We start from the raw sequence: 15698 nt of genomic DNA on the forward strand, positions 1-15698 counted from the left end.
TAACTAGGGATTTTAGGGTTGTTTTTTTAGTGTCGAGTGTGTGTTTCTGACATTAACCAGGGTTTTTAGGTTTTTTTTTTTTTTAGTGTTGAGTGTGAGTTTCTGACATTAACTAGCGATTTTAGGGTTTTTTTTTTTTAGTGTTGAGTGTGTGTTTCTGACATTAACTAGGGTTTTTAGGTGGGGTTTTTTTGTTTTTTTTTTAGTGTTGAGTGTGTGTTTCTGACATTAACTATGGTTTTTAGGTTTTTTTTTTGTTTTTTTTTAGTGTTTAGTGTGTGTTTCTGACATTAACTAGTGTTTTTAGGTTTTTAGTTGTTTTTTTTAGTGTTGAGTGTGTGTTTCTGACATTAACTAGGGTTTTTAGGTGTGTCTTTTTTAGTGTCGAGTGTGTGTTTCTGACATTAACTAGGGTTTTTAGGTGTGTTTTTTTTAGTGTCAAGTGTGTGTTTCTGACATTAACTAGGGTTTTTAGGTTGTTTTTTTAAAAAAGTGTTGAGTGTGTGTTTCTGACATTAACTAGGGTTTTTAGGGTTTTTTGGGTTTTTTTAAGTGTTGAGTGTGTGTTTCTGAGATTAACTAGGGTTTTTAGGTGGGTTTTTTTTTTTTTTTTTAGTGTTGAGTGTGTGTTTCTGACATTAACTAGGGTTTTTAGGTGTTTTTTTTTAGTGTTGAGTGTGTGTTTCTGACATTAACTAGGGTTTTTAGGTGTGTTTTTTTAGTGTTGAGTGTGTGTTTCTGACATTAACTAGGGTTTTTAGGTGTTTTTTTTTTAGTGTCGAGTGTGTGTTTCTGACATTAACTAGGGTTTTTAGGTTTTTTTTTTTTTTAAAGTGTTGAGTGTGTGTTTCTGACATTAACTAGGGTTTTTAGGTGTTTTTTTTTTTTTTTTTTTTAGTGTTGAGTGTGTGTTTCTGACATTAACTAGGATTTTTAGGTTTTTTTTTTTTTTTAGTGTTGAGTGTGTGTTTCTGACTTTAACTAGGGTTTTTAGGGTGTTTTTTTTTTTAGTGTTGAGTGTGTGTTTCTATTAACTAGGGAGGCAGGGGAGGGGGGATTGGGGTGAGGGGGGGTGAGAGGAAGGACAGGAGTGTAATTGTAGGTCAGACACATTGGGTTTTGTCTTTTTGTTTATTTGTTTATTGATTGATTGATTGATTGATTATTATTGTTGGGTTGTTTTTTTGTTGTTATTTTATTTTTCAGCCCCAAGTGTTTGCTGCTGACTTTAACTGGGGAGGGGGTGAGGGAAGTTGGGAGAGAGGGAGGGGGTGAGACAGGGAGGGAGGAAGGATAGGGTGTGGTGGTAGGTCAGATACATGGGGTTTTATTTTCACTATTTCATATCATTTGTGTGTGTGTGTGTGTGTGTGTGTGTGTGTGTGTGTGTGTGTGTGTGTAAGTAAGTAAGTAAGTAAGTAAGTGTCTGTTTCTGAAGTTAACTGGGTAAGGAGGGAGGGAAGACATTGGGTTGATATTTTTTGTTCATTATTTTTGTGTGTGTCAGGTGTGTGTTTTTGACATTAAGTGGAGAAGGAGGCGGGGGGTGGGGGGTGGGGAGTGCCAGAGGGAACGAGGGGGTTGGGGGCGGGGGGAGTACAGTGTGTAAATTTTGGACAGACGCAAGAGTTTTATTATTTTTATTATGTTTTTTTAATGTCAGGAAATATGGGATGCTGATTGGTAAGGGGGCAGGGGCGAAAGGGGGGGAGGGGGAGGGGAATGTTAAGAGAGGGGAAGAAAGGATATAGTGTGATAGTAGTTCAGACACAAATGGGTTTTTTTTTCAGGAAATAGGGGAAAAGGAAGCAAGTGTGTGAGAAATAGAGAGAGAGAGGGAGAGAGAGAATTTGTTTTTCATCATTTTCTGTTTTTCCTTTTATTTCTTTTAGCTTTTCTTTTCTTGACAGCAAAAGGGGAGAGTGAGCAGTGTGTTTTTCTAATATTAACAGCGGGAAGAAAGAGACAGAGAGGGAGAGAGAGATGGAGAGAGAGAGAGAGAGAGAGAGAAAGCTATATATACTTGAGACATCTTCTGCAACAAATCTGTTGATGCAGTTCACTTTGACTGTTTGAGTATTACCATTTCAGTAATGGAAGACACAGGATAATTAAACTGTTTATGATCACACCCTTCACATTTGCAGTACATACAACACAATACAATACAATACAATACAATACAACACGATACGTACACACCATGACAGTGACCATGATCACATCCCCTCCCACAGCTGCACCGCCGCTCGGAGGGCTGCCTGGACCTGTCGTCCATGGGAGGAGGGGGGAGCGCCTGGTCCCAGCACCCCCACCACCAGCACCACCACCACCACCACCACCGCGCCAGCCTGCCGGCCGTGCAGCTTCACTCCCCTTTCCGCCAGCAGAACCTGGACCCCTTCCTGGACCCCCCGCCCCTCGCCTCCCGCTTCGTCCCCTCCCCGGACTTCTCCCACCCCTCCTCCCGGCCCCCGCCTGCCTTTCTGGGGTCTGGGGGTGGTGGCGGTATAGGGGGGATGGCCGGGCCTTTGGCGGGGATGGGGGCGATGGGGGGAGCAGGGTCGCAGTGGTCGTCGTTTGCTGGTGGTGGAGGTGGTGGTGGTGGTGGTGGTGGTGGAGGGGGGATGGAGATGAGGGGCAGTGGGACGTGGCCGCTGTACCAGCCTGCCGCCATGCCTGTGGGGTGAGCGAGAGATGCACGGAGTGTGCGCGTGTGGGTGTGCTTGTACACGTGTACGCAATCATACGACGCACAGTTTGTGTCTGTTAAGAAATATCATGTTTAGTTGCGGTTGAAGAGGTCTGAAGCAGTATGAACACACACACATGCACAAGTATGAATATTTTCAGTTTCAATATATTAAAGAAGTCTGAAGCAATATGAAAGCACACACACACACACTCTCTCTCTCTCTCTCACTCACATGCGCATGCATGCACGCACCTGTTCATACACACACACATGCCCACACTCACACAGTGTACACTGTGAACATATGTGCACACTCATGGACATAGGTGAGAATATACCCACCACCTGACGCACACAGACTCTCATATACATTCACTTTCAGTTACTAGCTGTTAGATACACATGTATGTTAAAATGTATGTATGCAGTGTGTGTAGTCACATTTTGGTGCGTGTATGTAACATAGATGTAATGTTTTATGTTAACAAAAGCGTTTTTGTAAAGCACCTAGAGCAGATTTCTGGATAGTGTGCTATATAAGTATCCATTTTTAATTACACATACTTAACCGTGACCCAACTAGTGCAGACTCCGGCAGGGGTCTGACATTCCTGTCCTGTGCAAACTACTATCTGCCTATGCGGAGAAAACGAAAGTACTATGGCCGATAACCTCCCGGAAGTAGGTAACGTCCCCTTTGTCCCCCTGGCTAGCGCCGTCTTTTTCCGGCAGCCATCTCGACACCTGTTCCTGTGCACTTCATACGGCTAATAGAGCAGATTTCTGGATAGTGTGCTATATAAATATCCATTATTATTATTACTCCCCCTCTCTATCTCCCCCTCTGTCTGATGTACTGGCTTTATACTGATGTTCTCACTCAGGTGCTGCAAAAATATGTAAGAATTCTGTCTGTCATCTTTCTCATTCACCCCATTACTGTATTATTTTTTTTGCAGGGCTGACTTTGTGCTCTTAAGAGACATATTGTATTGCATTGTATTGTTGTGTATTGTATTACTCATTGACACAACAGATTTCTCTTGAAAAGTTTGGGTTGCTTTCACCAGGCAAGTGTAGCTACAGTCCATTGCCACCCCCTCCCCTTTTTTGTTTGTTCTTGTTTTGGCCTGCAGCAGTGCAGATGTACATGTTTTCCGATGAGAGAGGATTTTATTCTGCATGATTTTGCCAGGGACAACCCTTTTGTTGCCGTGGGTTCTGTTGCGTGTGCAAAGTGCATGCCACACATGGGACTTTGGGTTTATTGTTTATTATCTCATCTAAAGGACTAGCACCCAGATCACCACTGAAGGTCTACTGGAGGAAGAGAAGCTGGTGAGCGTGGGATTTGATCCAGTGTGATTTACCTTTATGCCATTGTTCCACTTTCTTGTCTGACTCTGATGGTTTGATACAGTCAACAGTTCCTTCTCAAACAACAAAGAGTGGTGACTCTCTCCATACACAAGGTACACAACTTCAAGTCAGTGCTGCTTATGCAACCCATTCAGCTAGTGCACAAACTTATTGTTGCCTCAATGATCAATGATTATTTCACTTGACATGAAAGAATAGTTTCAGTTTCAGTTTCACTTTCTCAAGGAGGCGTCACTGCGTTCGGACAAATCCATACACGCTACACCACATCTGTTGAGCAGATGCCTGACCAGCAGCATAACCCAACGCGCTTAGTCAGGCCTTGAGTGCATGCTTACATATTTGTGTACCTATGAAAGTGGATTTCATTTTATGTAATTTCGCCAGAGGACAACACTCTTCGTTGCCATGGGTTCTTTTTCAGTGCGCCAAGTGCGTGCTGCACACGGGACCTCGGTTTATCGTCTCATCCGAAAGACTAGACGCTCAGTTTGATTTTCCAGTCAAACTTAGGAGAAAGGGCGAGAGCAGGATTCGAACCCACACCCTCACGGACTCTCTGTATTGGCAGCTGAGCGTCTTAACCATTCTGCCACCTTCCTCCTTAAGAATGAAAGACTGAAAGAATAATGAGGCTAGAAGAGCCAACGATTAACAAACAATAAAGAATGGTAACTCTTCTCCACACACAAGGTACACAACTTCAAGTCAGTGCTGCTGATGCTGCCCTTTCAAGAGGTGTCAAAGCTTGCAGGCTGGTCCATACATGCTACACCAGAAGATGCTTGACCTGCGCGTAGACTGTGCACGTTGGTCAGGCCGGGGAAGAATACTGAAAGAATCGATAGCAAAAGACCATGCTGACAGTGTGTTCTCAATGGTTTGACACAGGGACTCCCTAAACAGCAGTTGGTCGGGGATTCAGGATGGCTCTGATGGAAGTGACGATTCTTCCAATGGGGATCATTTTTTCGCTGTTGGCAAAGACATGGTCAACGCCATTGACTCCAGGTATTTGTGTGTGTGTGTGTGTGTGTGTGTGTGTGTGTGTGTGTGTGTGTGTGTGTTGGTGTATGTGTTAGTGTGTGTGTGTGTGGTCTTCAAATAATATATTTCTACTTTTAGGGTTCATACAGGTTTTAAAAATTTGTATAAAATGACATGCATTTTTTAAGTCCTTGATTTTTTTTTTTAAATTATTTTTTTTAAAAATTGGCAAGGTTTGTAAACATTCTTAATTTGGTTCTTTTTGCAGGAAAAGAAAAAAAAACAAACAGAAACAAACATATGTGGCTTTTGCCAAAGTACAGCAATGAAATTTTCCACCATAATTGAAATGGATAAAAATAAATGAATGTTATTAAAAACAGATCCGTAAAATATCCTTCTGACTGAAATTACAGTTCTTATCGCTGTGTCAGATTAGGATTCATGCAACTGGCAATGACTGACACATAAAATACTGTCACTTTCATATGGGTTCCAGACTTTTTTGTATATATCTTTTTTAATTTTTTAAATTTTTTTATACATTTTTAAACTCAATAATTACATAGTACAAGGAACAGAACACATTTGACAGAAGGTTTTAGACTTCTTGCTTAGGACTTATTAGATACACTGGATGATTAAAGAAAAAAAAAGCCTGGATGGTGTGTATTCAACAAAGCTTGAATTTTCCAGCTGGTTACTGAAGGGCAAGGAGATCAACTGAAAGCTCTCTGCTCAACTTTCAAAAAGGCTTCACGTTTTTGATGATTGGAAGAACAGTGATTGTGGTGCATTCAAATGAGAACAAATTTCCACCAAATTTGTTAAATTTTAGAAAACTTGGCGACTTGGATTTGACCTTTTTGCTGTTGCTGGTGATGTGTGGGGTTGACTTTTTACCTGACATGATGTGCACATTTCCATAAGTATGGTGGTGTGTTAACCATGTGTTGGTTTGGGGTGTTCAGACACGACAGCAGTGAGGACGAAGGGGACGGAGGCAAGAACAAAATGCACTCTGACTTTCTGGATTATGTGAGTATTGCTGACGCTCCTTTTAAGTGATGTAAGTCTGATAGTAGTACCACTATTTGTGCCTCCCTGCATGGCTTCAAGTGATGTTAGTACAATATGAGTAAGGTGGAAGGTGGCAGAACGGTCATCTGCCAGTACAGTGCCTGTGAGGGTCTTGGTTCAATTCCTGCCTTTGCCTCTTCTCAAAGTTTGACAGGAAAAATCATACGGAGCGTTTAGTTATTTTGATAAGACGATAAACCAAGGTATCGTGTGCAGCATGCACTTTGTGCACTAAAAAAGAACACACGAGTTGTCCTCTAGCAAAGTTACATGGAAGAGATCCCCTCTGAAAGGTACACAAGTATATATGCATGCATTTAAGGCCTTAGTGCGTTGGGTTATGCTGCTGGACATCAGTATTGTTGTGTGCCTGTGCGTGGGTTTAAGTGATATTATGTGGTTTTAAGTGATATTATCATGTGGTTTTAAGTGATATTATCATGGTACGTGTCTCTCTGTGTGATAGGTGGACATCAGTATTGCTGTGTGCCTGTGCATGGATTTAAGTGATATTATCATGTGGTTTTAAGTGATATTATCATGGTACGTGTCTCTCTGTGTGATGGGTGGACATCAGTATTGCTGTGTGCCTGTGCGTGGGTTTAAGTGATATTATCCTGTGGTTTTAAGTGATATGATCATGGTACGTGTCTCTGTGTGATGGGTGGACATCAGTATTGCTGTGTGCCTGTCTGCATGGGTTTAAGTGATATTATCCTGTGGTTTTAAGTGATATTATCATGGTACATGTCTCTCTGTGTGATGGTGGACATCAGTATTGCTGTGTGCCTGTCTGCGTGTGTTTAAGTGATATTATCATGTTGTTTTAAGTGATATTATCATGTGGCTTTAAGTGATATTATCATGTGGTTTTAAGTGATATTATCATGTGGTTTTAAGTGATATTATCATGTGGTTTTAAGTGATATTATCATGGTATGTGTCTCTCTGTGTGGCGGTGGACATCAGTATTGCTGTGTGCCTGTCTGCGTGGGTTTAAGTGATATTATCATGGTACGTGTCTCTCTGTGTGATGGGTGGACATCAGTATTGCTGTGTGCCTGTGCGTGGGTTTAAGTGATATTATCATGGTACGTGTCTCTCTGTGTGGCGGTGGACAGGACCGGCAGGCAGGCAGCACCAACACGTGGCCCATGATGCAGCACCTGCCGGGCCCTGGGCTGCACTTCCCTCCGGCCGCAGACTTCCCTGACCTGCTGGACCCCCCACCCCCCGCCCCCCAACACCGCCCACTGCAGATGCAGTGGAGCGACCCTGTGGCCACACGAAACATCTGGTCGGCCACCGCCACGCCCGGTCAGTCGGCTTGTATGTGATGTGCTGTGTGGGAGGGGTGGGGATGTGTGTGTGTGTGACAGCTTTTAACTCATTCTGCCCCACATCTTCATGAATGCTGCAACTCCCCTGGACCACTTCTTCTTCTTCTCCTTCTTCTGCGTTCACTCGTATGCACACGAGTGGGCTTTTACGTGTATGACCGTTTTTACCCCGCCATGTAGGCAGCCATAATCCGTTTTCGGGGGTGTGCATGCTGGGTATGTTCTTGTTTCCATAACCCACCGAACTCTGGGTGCGTATTTGATCTTCTGCTTGCATATACACACGAAGGGGGTTCAGGCACTAGCAGGTCTGCACATATGTTGACCTGGGAGATCAACCACTTCTACATGAGACCACTGAAGAAAAAACAACCCAGGATGGTTCACTAATACGGCGAAAATCAAAGGAGAATTGTTAATTTAATTGGTCGAACAAAGCTTTGTTTTCATGCCTCCGCAATCCCTGAATGGTTCAGTTTTGAATGCCAACTGTACCAAGCAAGAATAAAGGAAATAAGAATGATGGGTTGGAAGGAGAATATGTGTACCTGGTCCACAGGGGGAGTCATCATGGTAAGACTTAACTTGTTCCTGGAGTAGAATGAATTAGATTTTGCATTTTAAAATGTACATTTTTTTATTTTGTATTGTGATGTGTCAGAAGAGTCAAGTGAATTTTCAGTTGTGAACTGTTTTTGTTGTTGTTGTTTATTGTGATATTGGGAATAGTTGTAAGTACTGTGATAGTTTCTTTTAGAAAGTATTGTGACATGATATTGCATTATTTAGGCTTTTTCCTGTGATGTGTATGATGAGTGTGTTGTGTGTGTGTGTGTGTGTGTGTGAGTGTGCGCGCACGCGCGCTTAAATTTGTGCTTGAATGTTTGGTTGGCTGACTGTAAAGGGCTATGCATGTAGGTTTTCCTGTTTTTTCTTTTCATTTTAGTGTTTAAATGCATGTTTTTAATGTTGGTATTTACATTGTACCACAAGTACAGAGCATGTTTTACATGGAAAGGTGCTTTCTGAATTAAACTGTTATGATTATATCAGAGACTGACATTAGCTTACAGATGGGAACAGCAGAGTGAGGGAGGGGTGAGGACAGCAGAGTGAGGGGTGAGGACAGCAGAGTGAGGGGTGAGGACAGCTGCGTGAGGGGTGGGAACAGCAGAGTGAGGAGTGAGGACAGCAGAGTGAGGGGTGAGGACAGCAGAGTGAGGGGTGAGGACAGCAGTGAGGGGTGAGGACAGCAGCGTGAGGGGTGAGGACATCAGAGTGAGGACAGCAGAGTGAGGGGTGGGAACAGCAGAGTGAGGACAGCAGAGTGAGGGGTGAGGACAGCAGAGTGAGGGGTGAGGACAGCAGAGTGAGGGGTGAGGACAGCAGAGTGAGGGGTGAGGACAGCAGAGTGAGGGGTGAGGACAGCAGAGTGAGGACAGCAGAGTGAGGGGTGAGGACAGCAGAGTGAGGGGTGAGGACAGCAGCGTGAGGGGTGAGGACAGCAGAGTGAGGACAGCAGAGTGAGGGGTGGGAACAGCAGAGTGAGGACAGCAGAGTGAGGGGTGAGGACAGCAGAGTGAGGACAGCAGAGTGAGGGGTGGGAACAGCAGAGTGAGGACAGCAGAGTGAGGGGTGAGGACAGCAGAGTGAGGGGTGAGGACAGCAGAGTGAGGACAGCAGAGTGAGGGGTGAGGACAGCAGAGTGAGGACAGCAGAGTGAGGACAGCAGAGTGAGGGGTGAGGACAGCAGAGTGAGGGGTGAGGACAGCAGAGTGAGGACAGCAGAGTGAGGGGTGAGGACAGCAGAGTGAGGACAGCAGAGTGAGGGGTGGGAACAGCAGAGTGAGGACAGCAGAGTGAGGGGTGGGAACAGCAGAGTGAGGACAGCAGAGTGAGGGGTGAGGACAGCAGAGTGAGGGGTGAGGACAGCAGAGTGAGGACAGCAGAGTGAGGGGGGTGAGGACAGCAGAGTGAGGGGTGAGGACAGCAGAGTGAGGACAGCAGAGTGAGGGGTGAGGACAGCAGCGTGAGGGGTGAGGACAGCAGCGTGAGGGGTGAGGACAGCAGAGTGAGGGAGGACAGCAGCGTGAGGGGTGAGGACAGCAGAGTGAGGGGTGAGGACAGCAGCGTGAGGGGTGAGGACAGCAGCGTGAGGGGTGAGGACAGCAGCGTGAGGGGTGAGGACAGCAGCGTGAGGGGTGGGAACAGCAGAGTGAGGGGTGAGGGGCTGTATGATCAGTGGTTTCTCCACTGCAGTGGGAAGTCATTTGCATTTTAGTCTTGGGTGAAGGACAAAGACTCTCAAACGAGGACGCAAGATTGCACTGGTTCTTAGTGCTGCAGCCTTGGGGGCTAGTTGGCCTTTGGGAACCATCTCATTGCTGACTGTCTTAAAACCCTCTTGGCCGAGAGAGTGGGGATGTAACTCGGGGGCATGACACTCTGCACTGTAATCAACATTTTTGCCCAGATGGTTATAGCATTGCCATATTGTTAGGTTTGATGTTGCGTGTGTTCAGGTTACGTTTTGTTTTAATTCGCTGGTGAAAAAGTGAGGAAATGGTCAACATCAGAGCCAGTCCATGGTTGACATGCATGAGTGTGACAGTACAACAGCCAGATTTTCTTTTCCAGGATTGTTGTTCCCCTTCAGGTTTGACTGGCTCATTATTGACAGTTTTTTTCAGTCTTGGTATGGCCCTGTGCAGTCAGCTGGATTGTAAGCAACACTGAAGATAATGATGATATAACTTTGAGATACTTTGTGAGGAAGGTGGCTGAATGGTTAAGACGCAGATTGGTTTATATAGTGTCTGTGAGGGGCTGGGCTCAAATCTGGGTCTTGCCCTTTCTTCCAAGTTTGACTGGAAAATCAAACTGAGCACCAAGTCATTCAGGTGAGATGATAAACTGAGCACCCATGTGCAGAATGCACTTGGCACACTGAAATAGAACCCTTGGCAACAGAAGTGTTGTCCTCTGGCAAAATTCTGAAGAAGAAATCCACTCTGATAGGTACACAAATATACAAGTATGCACTTGAGGCCTGACTAGGTGTGCTGGGTTATGCTGCTGGTCAGGCATCTGCCTAGCAGATGTGTAGCTAGCTTATATGGTTTTGTCCAGATGCTAGTGACAGTTCCTTTAGAAACTGAAGCTGAAACAGTGACGCTGATGATCATGAATCTGCTGCTGTCTGCTGGGCAGGAATGGGATGCCCCAAGACCAGCCAGCCCCTCCCCCCCACCCACACCAGTCCACAGACCATGCACGGCTTCGGACGCCTCAACTGACGAGCGTTTTGTTGCACGCCGGACTCCAGGTCTGCAAGCTGAGGCACCTTGGTCCTTGACCTTGTCACTTCCTTTACTGGGGTGTGTTTGAACACCTCGATTGAACACGTTTCACACACGCTTCGTAACACACCCGCTCGAAATCAGGTGATTGTGAAATATTTGTTGACATGGAAGTTGACAACAGTAAATGGAAAATGGAATGGAGAGCTGGAATGAACAAAGCTGAAAAAGTGAATACTTGTTTTTACACATCGTGTTGCTCTGTTTTGGATCACTCTGAGGCATATTCATCTCTTCCTCACCATAGGATTGCCTGTATAAAATTTGAGCTGCTGTTCCTTCAGAGAGCATGTCACCACAGTTCACTGAAAACAGAGGTCCCCCCTCCCTTTTTTTACAAACATTCAAAGTGCATTTGCCTGTGGATTTTTTGTGCAGGTTTATTAATAATAATCTGTCAGTGATAATGTAAAGAAAACAAACGCTTGATTGCTTCATCAGGGAAGGAAGAGAAAGACAAGACATCCCCCAGTTCTTTACAAGTGTCCATGCGCTGTCAAAATTTGACCCAGCCCCTGTCCGGCCTCTGAGACTTGACGGTCAGTCTGTTGGACAAAAATGGAGGATTGTAGGGATTTGGTTTTTTTTTTTTTTTTTTTTAAATTGACATTCTGTCCCTGAAGGTAAGGTAATGAAAATTCAAAAAGTTTGTTATTTTAAAAAATCTTATTAATATTGCAAGTTTGTGTTAGTGAAAATAAACAGACTGGCCAGTGGATAAATGACTTATGGTGGCTCAGCATGGATTGAGTTTTTCAGTGAGGGACAAGCTCACATACACAGAGAGAGAAAGCACCAGCTTTGTAGACATCATTGTTTTCTTAGATTTTTATCTGTCCAGTAACAACAAGCAATCACTTTTTGGCTTTGTGTGTGTGAGTCCCAGCACCGCGAGCTTTGTCGGTCAGCTCCTTCAAACGCGTAAACAAGGCAGGTGATTTTTGGATATTGGGTGTACTTTTGACAAGAAGCAAGTTTATGTGATGGTGACTTTTGGTGAAGAGGATGAAGAAGGTCAGTGTATGACTGGCAAGCAGACTGGAATTCCTGACAGAAAAAGGGAAAAAAAGGAAAAGGATCTTCACAAAAAAGGCATGACTTATCCAGTGAAGAACATCTGGAGCTCCAAGGTGTTGTCGATTAGCACGAAGATAAGGCTGTTCAACTCCAGCGTCAAGTCAGTCCTTCTGTATGGAGCAGAGACATGGAGGACAATAAAGACCACCATCAGGAAAGTGCAGATCTTCATCAACAGCTGCCTGAGAAGGATCCTCCAGATACGCTGGCCCGACACTATCAGCAACGCACACCTGCGGCAGCGTACCAACCAGCTGCCAGCCGAAGACGAGATTCGGCGCAGAAGATGGAGATGGATCGGGCACACCCTGAGGAAGCCAGACAGTAACATCACCAGGCAGGCACTGAAATGGAATCCCCAGGGCAAACGGAAGAGAGGAAGGCCAAGAAACACCTGGCGACGTGACCTCGAGGCAGACACCAAGAAGATGGGGCACACCTGGAGACAGTTAGAAAGGGCAGCCCAGGACAGAGGACTCTGGCGGACTGTTGTGAGCGGCCTATGCTCCGGGGGGAGTGATGGGCATAACTAACTATCCAGTGCCTTTCCTTGAATTCTGTCTGCTGATCAAAGCATTGTCTTCCTCTCTTCAGCATCCACCACGAGTCCAGTTCCTATTTTTGCCTGTGTCTCAGTCAGTCTGTTGTGGGAGTGTGTTTGTGCATGTGAGATGTACAGTACTGTTGAGGTGGTTTATGTCAGTGTATTATGTTGCTTGTTTGTGGAAATGTGATTACACATGCTTGCAGTTTTGTGTGCGTGCTTAAGAAAAGGTGAATGCGTTCATTCATGGTTTGTGTGTGTGTGTGTGCGTGTGTGTGTGTGTGTGTGTGTGTTTGTGTGCATTAATGTGTAGAAGAAGTTAACCGAGACTAGGAGAGGAAGACGGAGAGATTGATAAAAAAGCGACTTAATAATTATGAGGAAGTGTAGGAGTGCTTCCAGAGTGTGAAGTCTAGTCAAACTAATGCTGCTGTTGCTCAGTGCATAACCTGGACAGTCACATTTAATGCTAATTCCCATTCTGCCCGGCTACATGTAGAAGTGGTCATTTTGCAATGATTTTTGTGTGTGGTTTTTTTTTTTTTTTTTTTTTTTTTTTGGTGGTAATCTTTATCACGGATATCTCCTAGCTTTCTGTATGTGCAAAGTTGATGAAATGAAATAAAGCTACCGCTAGGCTATTTTCATTTCAATCATGAAGTCATAATCAGATTGTCATTAATAATATTCTCATTTGAGTCAGTGTTTTAATTTCAACTGATATATTCATTTCAATGATGACAACTGGAAAGAAAAACAAAAAACAAACACCTCACATACACTAGGCCCATATGAGCTGGTGTTGTGGGGAGAAATCTGTATTTCAAGTTTCAAGTGATCCCGGAAATCTGCATTTTAAGTGACCCATGAAATCTGCATTTTAAGTGACCCATGAAATCTGCATTTTAAGTGACCCATGAAATCAGCAGTTGAAAGAGGGCATGGTGAAGGATCCTGTACAATGTGAAGGATGCACTGGAAGTCCACTGGTCTCCCATGGGTGGAACCTCAGCAAGTGCTGAATGTGTAGCTGGGTGAAGCCTTCCACAGATGCACAACAGAGACAAACCACCTGTGGCTAACTGTTGCCTATCCTTAGAGAAGACAACAGAGACAAACCACCTATGGCTAACTGTTGCCTATCCTTAGAGAAGACAACAGAGACAAACCACTTGTGGCTAACTGTTGCCTATCCTTAGAGAAGACAAAAGTGACAAACCATCTGTTGCTAACTGTTGCCTATCCTTAGAGAAGACAACAGAGACAAACCACCTGTGGCTAACTGTTGCCTATCCTTAGAGAAGACAACAGTGACAAACCACCTGTGGCTAACTGTTGCCTATCCTTAGAGAAGACAAAAGTGACAAACGACCTATATCTAACTGTTGCCTATCCTTATAGAAGACAACCGAGACAAACCACCTGTGGCTAACTGTTGCCTATCCTTAGAGAAGACAACAGTGACAAACCACCTGTGGCTAACTGTTGTCTATCCTTAGAGAAGACAAAAGCACATGCACAGCAGGATTCAGTTTTCACTTGTTTAACTTATTTTTGGTGTCATATACTGTACCATGTCAAACTGATGCAAATTAGGCCTATCGGTTTGCTCTGCTGTATTTTTTTTTTTATCTTATTTTTTAACCACCTTAGTCCCAGCAGCCACAAGTACTGAGGCAGAGTAGCTGAAATGAGGGGGGAATGGGGATGGGGTGGGGGTGGGGTGGGGGGTGGGGGGGCTAAACATGTCAGCACACGCATAATTATTAGAATCACTGTTTCCTGTATCTTGTAGGAACTTTTATGTTCTATTTAGTTAGTAATGTACCTTGTATGACCTGTTTTATCTGTGTTAATGTGGTAAAATGAAAGTCTATATCTTCTAGGATGTACATGTGTATTTTGAGTCAATGTTGTACCTTATAGAATCTGTATGGCCTTCGTAGTGAACACTGTACCGTGTAGAATCTGTTGAAGTTAGTTCTGTACCTTGTAAGATCTGTATGATCTGTCTAGTTAACTTGGTACCACACAAGTAGCATCCATAGGATTTAAAGGAATCAGCTGTCATAGATATTTGTTATATGAACAAAGATGGCATTTAGCCTCAAACCACTCCTTCATGTTTAATGTTGATGTGTATACACTGGAACAAAACTTGGTAGTTTTGGAATCAATTGTGCATGGTATTTTTCCACGTGGAATCAAGGCGTCGGATACTTCGTCCCCGACTCCCCTCACACTCCCCCCCACGCCCCTTTTTTTTTCACTTGTGCAGTTTTCTTCACCCAAAAAGAGAATTATTCAGATCGAGTTTACGATCTTTTACATGCCCATGTAGCTGTTTTCTGCGCTTTACACAGTTTGGTTATACTGAAGTGAATATTTGATGAAATCGGTTATGTTATTTTATGTTTCTGTGTTAGTCAGGGCCACAAGAAGAAAAGGATTTTTTTTTCATGAGTGATTGTGTTATGTGTGTATATGAGTGTTTATGCGTGTGTGTGTGTGTGTGTGTGTGTGTTTGCACGCGCGCACGCGTGTGCATGAGTGTGTGTGCGTGTGCGCAAAACATTAAATGATAAGCCCATTACATACAGAAGGCAAAAAAAAAAGTTCTTTTTTTGTTTTGTTTTTTTAACACGAATTTTTCAAAGCTGATTTGAACACATAACATGGAACCTTACTTGTAGAGATAGAATGTGAGAATGATAGAATAGTCTGACACTTGTATCAGCCTTTGATGTGTACAGTTTAAGCTTTCCTGGAGATATTGACAGTGTTCAGCAGAAAGCGTTATAGACATAAGGTGCAAGAATTGGAGCCAGTACAGAACACACAAATGAGACCATTTCATATGGATGGGATATATCCATGTATTATCATCCTACATGAAGCTGTTGTCAGCATATATAGGTCATTTCATATGGATGGGATATATCCATGTATTATCATCCTACATGAAGCTGTTGTCAGCTTATATAGGCCATTTCATATGGATGGGATATATCCATGTATTATCATTCTACATGAAGCTGTTGTCAGCTTATATAGGCCATTTCATATGGATGGGATATATCCATGTATTATCATCCTACATGAAGCTGTTGTCAGCATATATAGACCATTTCATATGGATGGGATATATCCATGTATTATCATCCTACATGAAGCTGTTGTCAGCATATATAGGCCATTTCATATGGATGGGATATATCCTTGTATTATCATCCTAC

General features: G+C 43.8%; 1 protein-coding gene across 1 annotated transcript in view; it reads left to right on the plus strand.

Moving 5' to 3' along the window:
- The window catches only part of LOC143280330 (uncharacterized), a 21265-nt gene extending 6571 nt beyond the window's left edge, over nt 1–14694 (plus strand). The window contains exons 6-10 of the mRNA XM_076584964.1: nt 2238–2686; nt 4967–5086; nt 6034–6100; nt 7264–7459; nt 10693–14694. Coding sequence (XP_076441079.1) covers nt 2238–2686; nt 4967–5086; nt 6034–6100; nt 7264–7459; nt 10693–10778 — 918 coding nt within the window. The 3' untranslated portion in view covers nt 10779–14694. The remainder of the gene's footprint in view (nt 1–2237; nt 2687–4966; nt 5087–6033; nt 6101–7263; nt 7460–10692) is intronic.
- The last annotated feature ends 1004 nt before the right edge of the window (nt 14695–15698 follow it).

The sequence above is a fragment of the Babylonia areolata genome, chromosome 3, assembly GCF_041734735.1.
Source record: "Babylonia areolata isolate BAREFJ2019XMU chromosome 3, ASM4173473v1, whole genome shotgun sequence".
In the NCBI taxonomy this organism is placed as follows: Eukaryota; Metazoa; Mollusca; class Gastropoda; order Neogastropoda; family Buccinidae; genus Babylonia; species Babylonia areolata.